Source organism: Ictidomys tridecemlineatus, chromosome 3, assembly GCF_052094955.1.
Source record: "Ictidomys tridecemlineatus isolate mIctTri1 chromosome 3, mIctTri1.hap1, whole genome shotgun sequence".
NCBI lineage: Eukaryota > Metazoa > Chordata > Mammalia > Rodentia > Sciuridae > Ictidomys > Ictidomys tridecemlineatus.
In genome coordinates this window covers 72,200,358-72,219,435 of record NC_135479.1, presented here as the reverse complement: position 1 = coordinate 72,219,435, position 19,078 = coordinate 72,200,358, and the positions used below count along the sequence as shown (strand labels likewise).

At 47.3% G+C, this 19,078-nt stretch overlaps 1 protein-coding gene across 1 annotated transcript in view; it reads left to right on the top strand.

Moving 5' to 3' along the window:
- LOC101962750 (adenylate cyclase type 10-like) overlaps positions 1–18,855 on the top strand; it is a 33,261-nt gene extending 14,406 nt beyond the window's left edge. Inside the window, 10 exon segments of the mRNA XM_078041118.1 lie at positions 643–874; positions 2,705–2,812; positions 3,223–3,398; positions 7,267–7,423; positions 8,435–8,634; positions 8,712–8,813; positions 9,604–9,719; positions 10,544–10,661; positions 12,639–12,834; positions 18,047–18,855. Of these exon segments, the coding sequence (XP_077897244.1) occupies positions 643–874; positions 2,705–2,812; positions 3,223–3,398; positions 7,267–7,423; positions 8,435–8,634; positions 8,712–8,813; positions 9,604–9,719; positions 10,544–10,661; positions 12,639–12,834; positions 18,047–18,388 (1,747 nt within the window). The 3' untranslated portion in view covers positions 18,389–18,855.
- Positions 18,856–19,078: the final 223 nt, after the last annotated feature.

Sequence of the window (19,078 nt, the reverse complement as noted above, 5' to 3'; positions counted from 1 at the left end):
TCATATCAAAGGAGTACACTAGCCAGGAGAGGTTGTGCATGCCTGACATCCCAGCGTTTCGGGAGTCTGAGATAGAAAGATTATGAATCAAAGCCAGCCTCAGCAAAAGCAAGCCACTAAGCAACTCAGTGAGACCTGTCTCAATAAAATACAAAATAGGGCTGGGGATGTGGCTCAGTAGTTGAGCACCCCTGGATTCAATCCCCAGTTACCCCCACTCCCCGAAAAAAAAAAAGAGTATGCTAAGCTAGATGTTGTGGGTGCATGGCTGTAATTACAGAGAACTGAGAGGCTGAGGCAGGAAGATATCAAATTTGAGGCCAGCCAGACCTTGACTCCAAATCGAAATCAAAAGGGCTGAGGCGCTGGGGTTGTAGCTCAGTGTTAGAGTGGTCTCCTTGCATGCGTGAGGCACTGGGCCGGATCCTCAGCACCACATTAAAATAAATAAAATAAAGATATTGTGTGTCACATCTACAACTAAAAAATATTTTTTAAAAAGGAGGTGGGGGTGGCGTGTGGCTCAGTGGTGGAGTACTTACCCAGCATCAGCAAGGCCCAGGTGCAATCCCCGGTATCAAAAAAAAAAGCCTGCTCTATGTATTACCTGTTTATCTCCTTTTTAGTTTTGCATTTAAACAGTCCCAAAGAAATAAAAGATACGATCTTGGGGTTCTTTGACCTCATTGTAACCAGGCTGAGGACAGTCGAGGAAGACATCATCTCCCTGGAGTCCTGCCAGTGTGAGGAGGTCCTGGAGATTGTCATCCTGCCTCTGGCCCAGCATTTTGTGGCTCTGGGAGAAAACAACAAAGCCTTATATTACTTCCTGGAAATTGCTGCCGCTTATCTCATCCTGGGCGATAACTACATGGTAAGCTGCCGGGGAAGCTCCCGGAGGCTTTTTTATCGCACCATGTTCCTGATTCCTGCCATTGCCCCTTTCCTCTGAAAACCACCTTGCTCAGAGGCAGTGTTCAATTGAGAAAAGAGAGTTGGAACAAATTGCAACCAGGATCAAACATCAATCAGTACACTGCTCCCATTAGAGTCTGGCATGGCCTGTCTCCCTGTGTGGGAGGTAAGTGGCCCTATTCCCAGCTCGATACAGCGAGGACTCTGGGTATCAGAGCTGTGGTCCAGCACAGCCTTCCTCAGTAATATCCCTGGTGATGTTCACACTCTGGTACCAGAATGCCTTCGAGCATGAAATACCTAGAGGTCTTCTGACGGGTGCAAATCTGGTTTTAATCTCATCTCCAAAAAGGCCTCCTCGGGTTTTGGTTGTGGCTCATTGGCAGAGCACTTACCTAGCATGTGTGAGGCCCTGAGTCCGATTCTCAGCACCACATAAATAAATAAAATAAACATCCTTTGACAACTAAACAATATGTTAAAAAATATTTTTTAAAAAGGCCTCCTCCACTTTTTCTTTATGCAATTTGTGCTAAAATCATCGCATATAGCTTTAGGCCCCAAAGCACAAAGGAATGTGTCTCCAGGATAAGTATAAATAAGGCTCCAGGGCAATGTGACCCATAGAATGACATTGAAATGATCCACTGCTAAGCAACTTGGGTTGAGCTGGGCTTGGCTAGGAGGTTTCTTTACTGCAGACATTCCAGGTGCTCTGATATGCTGAGACACCTGTATGTCTCAGAAGTATGGGGCAGGGCAGGCAGGCTGGGCTGAGGAACCTAGTGTTTCTCCACCTGTCTGACCTTAGGGCCTCCTGGAGCTGCTGGCCGACTAACCTTCCCTGAAGGAATTTGAGGAAAGGTCTCTCTGGGCCTTGCTTCATCTGCCTCCAGCAGCTGCAGAAGCTCCACACACCTGAGCAGCTGTGTCCCCAGTCCTTGGCCACAGTGCTGGTCTAGTCTGTCTGAAAGTTGCTGTCCATCACAGCAGTCCAATCAACATTCATACCTTGGATTCATATAGAATTTTAAAAACTAAACCATTAAGAATGTCTGTCAGCCCTTCGAGTGTTTAAACATGGAAGTCTCGTATGTATTTCAGGCATGTAGCTGGGGAGAAAGTGAGGAGGTGGCCAGTGGGTTCCAGGAGGCAGAGGTTTAGGAAGCCTCAGAGACCAACTCGCTGAAGCCTGTGGGTTCCCCTGTCACTCCACACGGAGTGGTAACTGAGGAGGAAGACAGTGACTGACAGCAGGGGCCAGGTGCAAGGTCCCAGTGCGCCCTGCCAAGGAGAACCTGGCTGGCTGGCTGGACGGTAGCTGCCTCCTCACGAGCCTCCTGGCCTCCCTTGGCTGCAGGAGGCTGCTGTGCCACCTCCCCCGTGCTCCTCTCCAGGTCTGATCTTGACTTGGTGTTTGCTCATGCCCTGGAGGAAAGTGAGGAAAGCTGCTTGGGGCTCATCTTCCTCTGCTGCCTCCCAGAGATGGCCTCGGCAGAGGCAGTGGGGGTGGTCAAAACTTGCAGCAGCAGGAGGAAAGTTGGGATTGCTAGTGGGTCCTCTTGGCCAAGGGATCCTGCACCCAGGAGCATGCGACAGGGAGCTCTGCCCAGCAGCTGCTGCCTGGAGCTTGCCAGTCGTTGTCCTCAGTGGGGCTGGGGACAGGGGAGGTCCACAGTGGTGCCTGCCTCCTCTCCTCCGCCACGTACTGCGGAGGTTGTTGAGGGGGCTTGTGTCCCTTCCGGGGTCTGTCCCGCTGGCTCAGGGCCACTCTCTGTGCTGGTTGCAGGCACACATGTACTTGAACAAGGGAGAGAAGCTGCTGAAAATTCTCAGGCAGAAAAAGTTCTGGAGAAGGACTTTTGAGTCTGCCACATTTTACAGTCTCAAAGGCCAGGTAAGAAGCCACTGGAGGCATGACTCAGTGGTCATTGGCAGAAGTCACCCTTGAGCTTCCCAAGTCCTCCTGCCACCCACACCATAGTCCTGCCTGAGCCCCGAGCCCCCAGCCTTGGGGGGCTTGCTGTTCCAGGCCAACAGCTCAGTGAACTCTTTCAACAACCTTTAGGAATGGACGTGAGCTCATGATACACGAGCAAGATGCCAAATACTAACCCTAGACTGCAGCTTCTTTCATGCAGTTATCCAGCCAGCAGTTACAGTTACATCCCCCATGCACCCCACCCCATAGGAGGTTTGTTTCCGGGCCACAGAGGAGCTGTGTTGTAAGCGTACCGCCGTCTGTGGTTGGAACATTCAGGCCCACCCAGACTCCTGGCTTCTCCTCTTCCCTCCGGCTGCCTCCAGGTCTGTTTTAACATGGGCCAGATGGTGCTTGCCATGAAGATGTTGAGGAAGGCGCTGAAGCTCTTCAACCGCGTATTCCCCTACAACATGATCTCCCTGTTCCTCCAAACCCACGTGGAGAAGAACAGACACTTCCACTACCTGAACCAGCAAGGCTCGGACAGCTCCCCTCCAGGGTAAGGGGGAGCTGGGAGAGTGCAAGGCAGACCCCACACCACGCAGGTCAGCCCCCAAGCCCCGGCCTCTAGGGGGCGCCAGGACCCCTGTTGAGCTCTGACTAGTGGGAGGAAGAGCGTCTAGGAGGGGATCCTAGGCCAGGGCCGGGTCCCACAGCACCTCACAGGCAGTTTTTGCAGAGGAAGTTCAGATGACAAAAGTGAGGGTCCCTCTGAAGAGCAAGCTCCAGTGGCCTCCTCTGCTGTAACCTCTCATCACCAGGCCACACTGTTGTAACCAGCACCAGCCAGTCCAGAATCTCAGTCTCAAGCCCACTTCCATTCAGTGCTGAGACACTGGGCATTGTCCCAACCCAGGGACATCGGCCAAAGAGCAAACTACTGCCCGTCCAGGTAGCCCGATGAGGACGCAGGGTGCCATGGTCAAAATGTACTGGTAAGATTTGTGCTTTTTCTCCCTCTAAAACTGGAACAAGACAGGGCTGCCCTCCTTCACCACTTCTACTCAACAGAGTCCTGGAAACTCTAGCCAGAGCAAGTAGGCAGGAGAGAGAAATTAAAGGGATGAGAATAGGAAAAGAACTAAAACTATCCCTGTTTGCTGAAGACATGATTCTTCATGTCTCCACTAGAAAACTTCTAGAACTCATAAATGAATTCAACAAAGCAGCAGGATACAAAATTAACACCCATAAATCAATGACATTCCTATACATCAGTAAAGAATAAACTGAAAGAGAAATTAGGAAAACTATCCCATTCAAAATAGCCTCAAAAATACATTTGGGAATCAATCTAATAAAAGAAACATAAGACCTCCACAATGAAAACTACAGAAGTCTAAAGAAAGAAATTGAAGAAAATCTTAGAAAATGGAAAGATCACCATGTTCTTGGATAGGCAGAGGTAATATTGTCAAAATGACCATACTACCAAAAGTGCTATACAGATTTAATGTAATTTCTATTAAGGTTCTGATGACATTCTTCACAGAAATAGAAAAGGTACTCATGAAATTCATTTGGAAAAATAAGAGGCCCAGAATAGCCAAAACAATCAGCAAGAAAAGGGAAGCAGGAGGCATCACAATACCGGGCCTTAAATTATACTATAGAGCTATAGTAACAAAAACAGCATGACACCCAAACAGACATGAAGACCCATGGAACAGGAATAGAAGACACAGAGACACACCCACATAAACACAGTTATTCATACTAGGCAAAGGAACCATAAACGTGCATTGTAGAAAAGATAGCCTCTTCAACAAATGATGCTGGGAAAACTAGAAATTCATACATAATAAAATAAAGTTAGACCCCTATCTCTCACCCTGCACAAAACTCAAAGTGGATCAAGGACCTAGGAACTGGAACAGAAACCCTGTGCCTACTAGAAAAAAACATAGGCCCAACTTTCCATCATGTCTGCTTAGGAACCAAATTCCTCAAAAAGACTCCTAAAGCACAAGAAGTAAAATCAAGAATCAATAAATGGGATGGTATCAAACTAAAGAGCTTCTTCACAATAAAGGAAACAATCAAAAACAAAGAGAGAGCCTTCAGAATGGGAGAGAAATCTTTGCCACCTACACCTCAACTAGAGCATTAATCTCTCGGATATATGAAGAACTCAAAAAACTTAACACCAAAAAACAAAACAAAACAAAAATAACACAATCAATTATTGGGCTAAGGAACTGAACAGACACTTCACAGAAGAAGAAATAGGATTGGTCAACAAATAGATGAAAAAATGTTCAAAATCACCAGCAATTAGAGAAATGCAAATTAAAACTACTCTGAGACTTCATCTGACTCATGTCAGAATGGCAATTATCAAGAATAACAATAAATATCATGACTAACAATAAATATCAGTGAGAATGTGGGAAAAAGGTTCATTCATATATTAGTGTTGGGACTGCAAATTGGTGCAACCACTCTGGAAACTAGTTTGGCAATTCCTCAGAAAACTTGGAATGGAACCACCATTTGACCCAGATATCCCACTCTTTGGCATATACTGAAAGGACTTAAAATTAGCATACTATAGTGACATGGTCATATCTGTGGCTCAATTCACAATAGCCAAGCTTTAGAGCCAACCTAGGTGTCCTTCAGCAGATGAATGGATAAAGAAAATGTACACAATTTTAGCCACAAAGAATGAAATTATGGCATTTGATGGTAAATGGATGAAACTAGAGACTATTATGCTAAGTGAAATAAGCCAATCCCAAACAACCAAAAGCCAAAAAGTGTTCTCTCTGATATGCAGATGGTGACTTGCAATGGGGGTGGGGGTGAGTGGAGAACCCAATTGGACAAGGAGGAGAAGGGGACTGGAGGGGGAATGGGAATGAGAAAGACAGTGGAATGAATGGGACATCACTTCCCCATGTTCATACATGAATACAGAACATGTTCAACCACAAGAATGGGAAGTTATACTCCGCATGTATGTATAATATGTGAAAATACACTCCACAGTCATAACTAAAAAGAACAAATTTTTTAAAAAAGGAAACTATAAGTAATTCTGAACACAGTCCACAGAAAGCAAAATGCATTATAATTTTAAACTCTTCTTTAAAAATAAAAGATTTATGCATTTCAGTGGGTGGAAATTTTGCATTATAAAACATGATAATGGGGGAGAGAGAGAGTGAGTGGAAAGGTGGGTGAGGCAGGAAGGTTGACCGTTTCGGAAGCTGGGTATTGAGTGCACGTAGCTCATTATACTCTTGTTGCCAAGTTCAGGTCTGACAACTTCCATAATAATAAGAGTGTCCAGCGTCTTTCACCTGTTGGCAGTTCATACAAGGAGGCTGTCATTGGGTGGTGGCCTCGAGAGCCTACAGAGGACTTCTCTTCCATTTTGAGAGAGACCCTAGTGCTATTCTTGTACCTTCTGCCTAAGATGCAGCATGGCTGGGTTGCTCCAGGTCTTTTAATCTCACCTAGAGGTGCCATCCCAGCTTCCAGAGTTGCCCTTAGATGTGGGGTTCCTTGGGTGGCAATGAGATGAGCCAGCTCCTTTACAGAGGTGGAGGTGGGCTTCTGGAGGCAGAGGGGAGGGCAGGGGCTTAACAGGGATCTCTGAGAGCCTCAGGGCAGAGGTGGGCAGCTGTGCTTGAGTCTCTGATGACAGTGTGTGTGATATGAGCTACTCAGAGCACAGGCATTCTAACAAAACTCAAACGTACTGGGATCCTGTATTTTCGTTTGCTAAACTTAATGACCCTAGTTGGCAACCATGTTTAATAAAAGGAATAAGAAATACGTGCACAAGGAGAAAAAGTAGAGAAGTGTTGGGAAGAAGGAGCTGCGGTCGCTGTTGCCTTGCCACACCCACCAGGCTACAGGGCAGGCAGGACCCTGGGTCCTGGCCTCCGCTCCTCATTACTTATGAGTGCCCCTCGTTAGCGGTAGAGGGATCCTGCCCTGTCGTCTGTCCCTGTCTAAAGGAAAGGACCCAGATTCTCCCGTCTCTACCCCGCCCCCCCCCCCGTTTTTCATGGACGGTGAGACCCATGGGTACTGCAGCCTTGGCCCTCTGAGTCCCACTGCTGGACCGAGGGTGTCCCGAGCGTCCTTGGCTCCGTTGAGCAGAGCCCTGGCTCCTGGCCGCGGGGTACGGTGGAGGCAATAGCTGGGGAGCCTGCGAGGCTGGTCCAGGCCTGGGGTCCATCGTTCATTCCTCAGGTAGAAGGGTGTTCATTCCAGACCCAAAAGTGATGAACAACGTGCATGTCCCTTATCCAGCGAGCTCCCACCCAGACTGGGATGCCCACGGGGCCCGCGGGAGCCTGTTCGGAGCCTCGGCCTCACCCCCTTGCCCACGCCCTGCACCCTCCGCTCCGCAGGAAGAGGAGGCTGGCCCAGCTTTACCGGCAGACCGCCTGCTTCTCCCTGCTGTGGCGGATCTACAACTCCAATAACTTTTTCCAATACAAGTTCTACGGCCACCTGGCGGCTGTGATGCAGGTGAACTCCGTGCTGGAGACACAGAACGACTTCCAGGTAGGGCGCTTTCCTAGGGGCTCTCAGTCACTGGAGAGGAGATTCCAAGTCAGGAAAGGGTTGGAGAATCTCTGGCCCAGAGTGCCCCACCCTTCTCCAACTTCACACTCTTAGAAATGATCAAGGATCCCAAGTGGCTTTTCTCTGAGTTGTATCTGTTGATATTATTATAAAACAAAAATTTCGACAATTCAAAAATACTTTAAAATAAAAGTAATAAACACAATACATATTAACATTCTTTTTTTTTTCCTTTCTTTTAGTACCAGGGATTGAACCCAGGGACACTCTACCACTGAGCCACAAACTAGCCCATTTTATTTTTTATTTTGAGAGGGATCTCACTAAGTTGTTTACATTCTCCTAAGTTGCTAAGGCTGGCTTTGAACTTGGGGTCCTTTGCCTCAGCCTCCGGAGCTGCTTGGATTTCAGGTGCACCATTGCACCTGCCAACATTTTTATTTTTTAAAAGAATTCTGTTTCCCCAAACAAACAAAATACAACGACGTTGTATTAAAATTTGATTTGGAAAATAGCTTAATGTCTGGATTCACAGAAGATACTAGATTCTGACACCAGCTTCAGCCTTTAATCTGGCGCAGCTTCACACAGGTTACCTCTGGAAACGTGCACAATATACCCAGAGAATTAGGGCAAAAGGGAGAAGCTTAACAGGTGATTCTCTTTTAAAAGATATTTTCAGGATTTCTGTTGTGCAACCATTTACTTACATTTGCTATTGCTTTTTATGTTTCACAAAAATTAAACATTTTGCCTTTTGTTTAAGGGATGTAGGCAAGAGGGGCCATGGGGCTTGCCTCGGATGCCCCAGCAAATAGGTGGTAGAAACTCAGTTTGATTCCTGGAAACCCATGGCTTTGGCCAGTGACCAGCTTTATTCCCAGGCTTGATAACCCGTGGTTCACTGGCAGGTGCCAGGTGATGTGCCTGGGCTTGGGTCTGGGGACCATCTTAGGCTTTCCCCTCTCCCCTGCCCTGATTCCATTTCAGATCATTAATGCTTACCTGGACTATTCACTCTACCACCAGCTGACTGGCTGCCAGGGCATGTGGTTCAAGTATGAGTTGATGGCCATGGAGCAGATCGTGAACCTCCTGCTGAAGGGCGAGGGAATTGAGATTGTGGCCCTCGTGGCTAGTTGACTGGCCCACATCAAATACATAATGGGCCACCTGTACCTGGCCATTGAGTAAGGAAAGGGCTGGTGGGTGAGAAGGGAAATGAAGACACAAATAATGCCCTCCCCCACACTGGAATTGTTTCCTTCCCAGGCTCTCGAGCCCATAAGTTGTGGTCACTGCTTCGGAATCCCAACAAACACTATCTGGTCCTCTGCAGACTCTGTAAATCGCTCTTCCTGAAAAGCAGGTATTTATCTTGAAGCCTATTTATTTTCCAAAGTCAGTCATATTGCTGAATGTTCAGGGCTCATTTTTATCCTGGTCCATAGGGCCGGACAGGGAGTCCAGTTCCCAGTAAGATGGGACAGCTGGTGGCCTTCTTTTGCCTTTGGATACCTCTGTTTAACAGAATTCATTCATAAGCATCATCTCTAATTTGGTTGCTCTGGCCATGAGACTGATCATCCCTATTTTGGAATCAGGACTCCAAGCCCTGACAGGTGGCGGGAAAGGAAAATGTCTCATAGGAAGGAAAATGCCCAAACAATAGCAACCAGTACTGAAGGCCAGTTTGGCCTGACTATGGTCACCCTAGTCTCAATATCTATGAAAAAACAGGCTGGGGCTGAGGCTCAGTGGTAGAGCACTTGCCTAGCATGTGTGAGGCCTGGGTTTGATCGTCAGCACCACAGAAAGATAAATAAATGGGGCTGGGCCTATAGTCAGTTGGTAGAGTGCTTGCCTTGCATGCACAAGGCCCTGGGTTGAATACCCAACACCCCCAAATAAGTAAATAAATAGATAAATAAATAAATAAAATAATAAAGAAAGAAAGTTATTGTGTCCATCTATAAATACAAAATGTATATTTGAAAAAGAAGAATATGAAAAACAGATTGAAAAACAAAACAAAACAGATGGCAGTTTGGGTTTCAGGTTTGTTTGGTTTTGTTTTACTGGGCAGAACCAGGACTAGACCAGGGCTCACTTCTCACCATGCACCACTTGGTGATCCTACTGCCTTCTCTGTTCAACAGATACAAGCAGCTGATCCAGGTGCTGGGGTGGCTGTGGGACCTTTCTGTGGTGGAAAAGCACGTCTTCAGCAAGGCATTTTTCTATTTTGTCTGCTTGGACATCATGCTCTATTCTGGTAAGTGCAGCTCTGGAATTGAAGAGAAGGTGGGTGTGGCTCCTGTGCTGTGTGGTGAGGCAGCCCTAGGGCTGAGGCCTTGAGACTGCAAGTTTTCAGGCTGCATGGATATGATGGGGATGGAGAGGTTGGTGGCTATGCTGACGAGCAGTCTGGCAGGTGGCAGGATTGTTGAGGAACAGCAAGAAGGAGAATCCTGTCTGGAGGAATCCTTGTCCTAAGCTGTCAGTTACACTCTCAGCTCAGTTTACCCTGGAGCTGACAGGCCTGTCTGGCCATGCACCCTATGCTGGGAGGGCTTCATGTTTACTAGGTTATTCTTAGAGACTTTGTGCTTTAGATTAAAGGACTGAGTTGCTAATGATGAGAGTGGCAGGCACCAACAGCTGTTGGTGAACCTGACGACCTTGAATTGACTGCCAGTGGGCAGTCCTCGGTGAACAGTTGACCAGCAGGATCAGCTGGGGGCTGTTCTCCACACATGCATTTTAGAAAGGGCTGCACATATTGCTGCCAGTCTGGAAGCCTGGCTGGAAAGGTTGGAGAGAGGCCACACTAAGGTCCTCTTTGTGCTCAGGCTAGGAAAGGTTGGTTTAGACTCTGCTCTTGCCTGGTCTGTGCTGTGGAATTGTGTTGTGAACCTATAACATTCTGTGATAGCAGGGACTCAGCAACAGAGCGGGTGTAGGACTGTCGTTCTTGAAGTCCACGGGACCTTCTGGCTCATAGCAATCAGAAAGAACTGTCTCCACAGTGGGCTCTGAGGCCAGCAGGACGAGCACCCCCAGCTTTCTGCCACACTCTCCTGCTGCTTTCTCTTTTAGGCTTTATCTATAGAACGTTTGAAGAATGTGTGGGTTTCATATGCCAAAATGAAAACAACAGAAATCTCAAGTTCCAGAGTGGAATCCTCCTGGGACTTTACTCCTGTGTTGCTATCTGGTAAGTGTCTTGGATGTCACTAAGTTTCTAAGGGGAAACATCTCCTGGAAGAGATCCAGGGAGTATTTCCAGAAGAAAGCAAAAGCCTGTGTAGCTTATACCCGAGTTGGCTGGAGGGTGTCACAGAGTATCCATGGGGAGACAGGGAGGGGTTGTCTAGTCCATCATCTCAACCAGGGACAGGGACGTGTAGTCTCAGGTGTCCTGCAGTGAGCAGTTGCTACACACACTTTGCTGGAGAAACCAGAAGTGTCCCTGGTTCTTGTCTGGGGATTCAACTGAACCCAGACAGAGACCTGTATTGGGGGATAGTAGTGGGATTACATCTGTACTGAACATGTACATTTAAACAATAAAGTAAACCATATTTACATGCATCACACTGGGTTAGGTCTCCTAAGTCCTCTGGAGGAGACTTTAAGTCTTCAGGACAGGGTGCATACGTTATGTGCAAATCCTGGCCATTTGCTGTAAGGTACTTGAGCATCCACAGGTCCTGTGTGTGGGGAGAGGGGTCTTGGAACCAGGCCCCAAAGGGGAATGAGGGGCGGCCACACTGCTTCTGAGGAGGGTGGAGCCTCCAAACCAGTCATGAGTGGTGCTTGCCCACCTGAACCCACCCATATCAGAGCAGACAGAAACCACGTTGAAGAAGTCGGGGACTGCAGGATATGGCTGCAGGACTCCGTGCACCCTCAGCAGTGGGCAGTCCTGGGACCTGCAGGCCTCTTCCCCCTGTGCAGAGAAGATGCACACCATGCCCAGGCCTGCTGCCCTGGCTCTCAAGATGAAGGACAGAGACAGGGACCCTGTGCACTTGCCTCATTCTTTCCCCAGACCACCAGCCAACTGCAGCACTTCTCGCTGGAGGAGTGAGGAAGCAGGCGTAACCTTGGGCTTCACCTGTGGAGGCTCTCATGTGGAAGGAGACGGGAGGAAACAAGACTCTCTGGTAGCCCACTCCCCAGGACCCTAGGCTCAGTCCCATCTGCTTGCTAAGCCTTTGACCAAGCAAGCCTCCAGTGATGGCCACACCTGTGCCTGATGAACAGCAAGCCTCCAAGATGGGTCACAGCCAAACGTTCCTTAAATTCCACAGCCACCCCTCAGCTCAAAGTCCTTCCAGTCTGTTTCCCACCCACCTTCAACTATATGCAGCCACATTGTCCACTAGAGGTCTTGAGATGAGAGTCAGTGACAATATGGAGACATTCTTATATAGAATGTCACAAATCAGAGCAGCTTCAAATTTGAATCAAAATGCCTTCTTATTATAAAATTACTTGGGAGAACTCAAAATTTCCAAATTAATTACCCTTGCCAATTAATGTTCAAAGTCAAATTCACTTGCCATGTGGGTTGAAGTTCAATAATAGTCCAAATGTCATTCCAATTTTTTCTGTTTTGACTGGAGAGTTTTTCAACAGTTGTGTCCTAGGCCAATGGCTCTCACATTTAGTGGGCATAAGAGTCACCTGGAAAAGGTGAGCATGGTGGTACACACCTAAGCCAACCTCAGCAACATGTCAAAATGCTGCCTCAAAAAAAAAATCACCTGGCCCCACCTGTCTATTTAGTAGAATCTGGGGACCTGAGAATTCACATTTAAAAGGGGAACCCAGGTGGAACTGAGTTCACCAGTCTGCTTACACCACTCAGGAATGCTGGCTCCTGCTCCTGGAAAAACTGGAGCAGTGTCTTCAAGCCAAGAATTTATAGTCTGAGATATATATATATATTAGAATCTAAAGAAAGATGATGGATAACATTACCTGGGTGCTCCTAAGGATCTGATTCATTTCAAACCATCAGTGAATTCTGTGTTCTCGGGGCTTCGTGGCCCACAGCCTCCTGTGTTTTCAGGCAGGAGGCCCCCGAGCCCCAGGGCTGGAAACTGCACCCAGAAGCAGTGGACAGGATGTGAGCTCCCTGTCCCCAGGGGTGGCTCTGATTGTCTTACTTCCCTGTGGTGTGCAGGTACACCAGGCTTCAGGATTGGGATGCATTCCACACATTTTCCAGCAGAACCAAACACCTGGTGTCAAGGAGAATCCCCACAGTTCTTTACTATGAAGGAATTGCCAGGTACCTGGAGGGACAAGTTCTATATCTGCAGAAGCAAATTGAACAACAGCTGGAGAATGCCCAGGACCGTGGGGTGGAGCTGCTCAAGGTGAGGCCAGGGGCCCTGTCCCTCCTCCACTCATGGCCGCCTACTTTCTGGGCCAACCAATTTCTGACTGCAGAATTTACATTAGATGTTTATTTATAATAAATATTTTTGAAGGCAATCATCCTAAACACCAGAAAGAAGAAAGTATGAGCTGCTTGTATCCCTACTATTCAGCGATGATTGCTTTTATGCACTGAGATATCACCTTTCAAGTTCTCTTTGAGTGTGTGCATAAACGTTTCCATTTGTTGTGATTTGCTATTAAACATATTATGAATAATTTCCTGTCATTAAATTAAAACACAGCATAGTGTTTATATAATATTATTATTATATTATTATATTGTATAGCCCAATTATTCTTGGATGAACTTTTCTACAAAATTTTATTGCTATTGTTCTGATAAGCAACCTGGTAGATAAGTCTTTGAACATGACAATTTCAAATATTTAACTGATATGTATTAAGAACTAAACTAAGTACCAGAATAAAAGAATGAGCAAACTAAGCTGGGTGTGGAGGCATATGCATGTAATCCCAGCAATTTAGGAGGCTGAGGCAGGAGAATTGCAAGTTTGAGGCCAGCCTTAGCAACTTAGCAAGACACTGTCTTAAAAAAATAAGAACAAAAATTTCAAAGGACTGGGCATATACTTCAGTGGTAGAGCACTTGTCTAGTGTGTTCAAGGTCCTGAGTTTAACTCCCCAGTATGGGGGTGGGACGCAAAGTAGATCTGGGTTACCTCCCAGGGAGGACAAACCCCTCAGGGAACGAAGGGTCAAATTGCCGGTGTTAGCATTTACCTTGTTCTCATAAAAACTGAGCACTGAGGTGTTTTGTATTGTTGTGTGACAAATTTAATAGCTGGAACCAGCACCCAGGGCTGAGGCTTTATTTAGCTCCGTGGTCAAGCAGGGAGCATGGGCTTGGTGTGTGCGAGGCTCGATTCAATCCCCAGCATCCTAAGCAAAACAAACCAACAGCACCCGCTTCCTGTTTGACAGTTAGGCAGGCTGGAGGTCTGGGAGCGCCAGGCTGGGATCTCTGCTGAGGGTCTTACGAGGCTAGAACTAAGGTAGGGGCCCAGCTGTATTCTCATCTGTAGGAACCAAGAGTCTGTTTCCAAGTCTTTCAGGCCATGAAGACACAGGCCCACTTTAGACAAGCTGAATGATAAAACCTGAACAAGGCAGCTGGGCCCATGGAGCAGGGCAGCTCAATGAGCTCTGAACATTGTCACTCCTGCTTTATGAGAAGAGAGCTTGGGTCTGGGGATGTAGCTCAGTAGGTGGAGTGCTTGGCTTGTGTGCACAAGGCCCTGGGTCCAAAAAAAAAAGAGTAGACAATGAGTGATACATGGCCTAGGGGAGGGCTCATTACCACTCCCCCCACACACACCTCAGGGTCTCTTCCCAGCTTACCAAATCACTGCCTCTGAACACGTGGATGTTCAGACTTTGCCCACTTGAAGGTGACATGACATGGAACAGGAGTCTGCAGCTCAGATCTGTGCAACATGCACTGGCTCTCGGGATAGGGAAATCACTTGGTTATATAAAGCATTACTTTAAAAATGTCACTGGAGAGAGTGAATGTCTCTTACTTAAGAAGATTCTCAGGAGAAATCTGAGATATACTTAACTCCAGGTCATTCAGAAAAAAAATATTTTTGGCCATCTTACACTGGATTTAATTTATTCCAAGTTTCTCTTTTCCCCAAATGTCAGGTTCATCACCTGACGCATGAGTCAACTGTCAATCTCACTTTTAGAGATGAATTGAGTACTGATGAAAGTGTTCCTCACTTGTGGTCAACCTGATCAATATGTGAGAACCCAGACAGAAAAATGAGCAGGTGATTAAGTGAAGGTCCATCAATAGTAAAGTGATGAAACCCATTCTCACAAAAGACAGCCAAGGCCAAAAACAAGCAGACGTGCTGGGATCACAACAAAGGCCTAAAATACTAAGAAGACCGTGGCTTTTGGATTCAGGAAGGAAGTAGGGATGGAAGCCCGGGGCAAGGACAGGGTACAGTGCTGGGTCGAGGCTCAGACCCTGGGGGGCAGAGTCTGGATCCTGGAGAGCAGACCTTCTTTATTCAGAGGTGGTGGCAGCCCGGCTCCAGCCCCACTGAGTTCTGGCCAATTCCATTTAGCCAACTCCCTGGGCCATTTCCATAGGCTATTATTTTTGGTGCAGGCCAGACAAAGAAGGCACATTGTCCACAGGTTGCGTGAGTGGGCCTACCTCACAGGCCCTGTGTATGACCTTGAATGCCTCTGCTGAATCAAGGTGTTCATGACCTTGGCAGCATACTACAAGCAGCCTGCTGGAGGCTTTGACGGAGGAGGCTACCTACAGCCATTTGAGGTCTGCCCTACACAGACACATTCTGCTCTCCCACAGTCCTGGACATTCTGTTCTGTGTTCCTCAGTCTTTTTTTTTTTTTTTAAGAGAGAGAGAGAGAAACATTTTTTAATGTTTATTTTAGTTCTCGGCAGACACAACATCTTTGTATGTGGTGCTGAGGATCGAACCCAGGCCGCACGCATACCAGGGGAGCGCGATACTGCTTGAGCCACATCCCCAGCCCCTAATTGCTAAGTCTTTATTCTCTTTTCTGTTTTGGAGTTTTCTATTGGAATCCCTGAGGTTTCTCCTCAGCTGTTCCTAGTCTGCCAGTGAACCCATCAAAGGCATTCTGCATTTATTTTCTTTTTTTATTAATCTCTAGCACTTGTTTTGGGTTCTTTCTCAGGATTTCCATCTCTGTTTTTCTTGCCATCTATTTTATCCATTAGAGTTCATATTAATCATAGTTGCTTCAAATTCCTTGATTGACAATTCTAATATCCCTGCCATGTCTGATTCTGTTGTTAGCTCTGTCTCTTCAAGTTGATTTCCTTTTCCGTATAATGTTTTCTTGATAGCTGGACATGATGTACAAGGTACAAGGAAGCAGTGTAAAAGGTCTTTAGTGGTGTGGTATAAGGTGTCTGGGAGAGAAAGTGTCCTGTGGCCTCATGACTAGGCTCAATCTTTATAGAGCCTGCTTAGCTGGACCCTGAGCCTCACAAGTGCAGTGCAGTTGCCTCTCTGAGGGGAGACAGGAGTGTGGCAGTAGGCCACTGCTCTGATGAACCCCCTGGGGGCAAGACTGCTTACATAGGTCCTTCTGAGAGCACTGGTATATTTCAAAATGATCCCTTTTTGCCTTTCCCTGCTGGAAGCATAAGGGAATCCCTGCCCCTATATTTGCTGCAAGAACCTGGTCAATCTCCTTGAGTGAAACTCTCAAAATGTAAGTTTTTCAAATTTATTTATTGTCCCTGTTTTTGATGGTGGTCAAATGCACACAGCGCAAAGCCGCCCACTCCAAGTGTGCAGTTCAGCAATACTATCGAGCACCATCTCCTCCATCTGTCTCCATAACTCTACATTTTGCAGAGCTGGAACTCTGCCTGCTAAGTGCACAGTGGTTGAGCCTTTCCAGTTTCTTATGTCCTCTATTTCCTCACTGATCTCCTCTGGCTCTTCTCCCTTCTGTCCAGAGTGGAGTCCTACAGTCTCCCACTCTTCCTCTAGGTTGTCTCCACCTCGGTTCTGCCAGTTCTTGCTTTGTGATTTTGATGGTTTGCATAAACCTCCTCTTGCTGTGTGGAACCTCTTTTATTTATTTATCCATCTATCTATCTATCTATCTATCTATCTATCTATCTATCTATCTATATCTAACTATTTATTTATTTTTGAAACATCTTTTTAATGACCAAACTCCTCTTTTGTCTCCTATAACTGTTTTTGATTTAAATTCTGTGTCTGATATTACAGATTTGCATATAACAGTGTGGTAGCTCTGATGGATATAATATTCTTTCTCATCCCCAGCATTTGCTTTTTTTTTTTTTTTTGCTATTTTTTGCTTTTCTCTTTCATTGTTCTGGGCTGTCTCTGTGCCCTGGGTCAGCAGGAAGGCCCACTGAAGCTCTTTTCTGGTCTTTCTCAGCCTATGCCTTTCCTTGGGTGTGCACAGTCACTTTCTAATTTTCTGCATACAGGCAGCTGCTTTGGAATGCTCAATCGAGAGAGAGAGAAGAATGAAGAGAGGGGAGGTTCACCAGCCTTTCAGTGCCCTGGATGTCCCTGCAGCCAGAGGAGGGCTTGTAATGATGGCAGGAGATGCACTACCTGCCAGCTGCTTGCCTCTGGGACTGTCCCTCTTTGTCAAAAGCAGCAATCAGCGGTCAGAGTGAAGAGCCCAGGTATCTGAGGCAGGGTTCTTTTTGTCCATCTTGGATTCAGCAAGTTGTATGTAGGTCACTTAGGAACATGTCACAGCTGCTTGCCGCGGGGCTGGTGCAGGAGACAGGCAGCTGCTACTGTGCTAAGTGCTGAAGTTGGCCAAAATTTGCTTCAACTCACCATCCAACCCAGACCCGTGCAAAGCTTCCAAGGACCCCAGAGTTCTGAAAGAGTTGAGTCCTACAGATTGCCAGGCAGCTGCTGTCTGAGTGTGAGACAGACCCTGGCGCTTCCTGCTCCACTTCTTCTGCCTGGAGTTTTTAACCCCCAGATGGCCCCTGATGAGTCTCTGAACTCATCCGGTGTAGTGCAGGTCCCTTACCCTGGTACTGTTTCCCACAGCAGCTTGCCCTGGAGGCCCTGTGTGCACCTGTCTATCTGCAGGTGGCTGTCTGTCCTGTGTCTCTCCTCTCCTACAGATCTGAGAAGAGCTGGGCAGGTTTTGGTCTTTTCAGATCTCGAATCGTTTATCACGTGGTGATTTCCAAGCTCCTTACGTGCAGAACGAGCCAACTTTCCTCCTAAATTTTCAATCATTCACTTGTACTGCTTTGATAATCAGAGTAAGATGTTTTGTTTTCAAAGTAGTCACAGATTGGGGATGTGGCTCAAGGGTAGAGCACTTGCCTAGCACAAGTGAGGCCATAGTTTCAATCTCTACCAAAAATCTACCAAAAAACACTTGTTTCAGAAAACTATTGGCAGGCCACTGTGGTCTGGGGTGGGCCTTGGCGGCCTTCTACCTCATGTTACCATTCTATCTACCATACTTAGTAGGTAACACAGTTTCTCCCTTGATTGCTCATATATTTAAAATGTTCCCAAACCATCTGTGGAGGAAATTACTTTGTGGTCAGTGAGCTGTTTCAGACTCTGGTTGTACCATTCTGTTGTTTTCCTTTAGAACCTGGAGAGTCTTGTGGCTCAGAACACTACTGGCCCAGTCTTCTACCCGCGACTCTACCACCTGATGGCCTATGTCTTCATTCTGATGGGAGATGGGCAGAACTTCGACCTGTTCCTGAACAAAGCCTTGAGGCTCTCGGAAACACAGGTGAACATGCTGGAGAAATGCTGGCTGAAGAAGAGGAAGGTGTGGAGCCCCACTTGCAGGCTGCAAGGGGCTGCTCTCAGGAAGCCCCACAGGACAGCTTCTCAGTCAGGCTCTCCCCAGCATGGGAGGCCCCTGTCTTGGTCACTCGGGCTGCTGAGACAACACTGCAGCCTGCATGGCTTAAAACAATAGGAATTTACTGCTCATGGTCTGGGAGCTGCAGGTTCAAGATCAAGGTGCCAGATCTGGTGACTGCCAGGCCTGTTCTTCACCAATGGTGCCCTTGGCTGCATCCTCACATGGTAGCTGTGCAGGGGGGAAGCTTGGCTCCCTCTTGCCCTGTCTAAGGGCTCTAATTCCATCCATGAGGGCAGGGCCTTCATGGCCTCATTTCTCCCAAGGACCCTGCTCCCCAACACCATCACCTGGGGTGAAGTTCCAACATAGGGATTGGGCCGTACTGCCCTTCCACCCCTGTGGCCATCACAGCCTGTCTGGGATCCCACACAAAGGGGCTGCAGGTCCATGGATCAGGCTTGTGACCTCCTTTTCCCCTTATGTCCCTGTGGACTCTCCCTCACTCAAATCCTGCTAGCATGGCTCCACTCTGTCTTCCTTCCCTCTTCCACTCTGCATTACATTTGTTTCCCAACTTTGAATGTTGCATGTTGCTTTGTTCCAAAGCAAAAACCTAGTTAATATCTCTCCTTAAATTTGGTGTTGTTGAGTAGGGGAATGAAGTGTGTGTGTGTGTGTGTGTGTGTGTGTGTGTGTGTGTGTGTGTGTGGAAAGAGAGAGAGAGGAGAGAGAGGGAGAAGGCCATGTCACAGGGCTACTGTGGGCCACAGGTCGGCTTGTCGAGCAACTTGGAAAGCTGGAGGG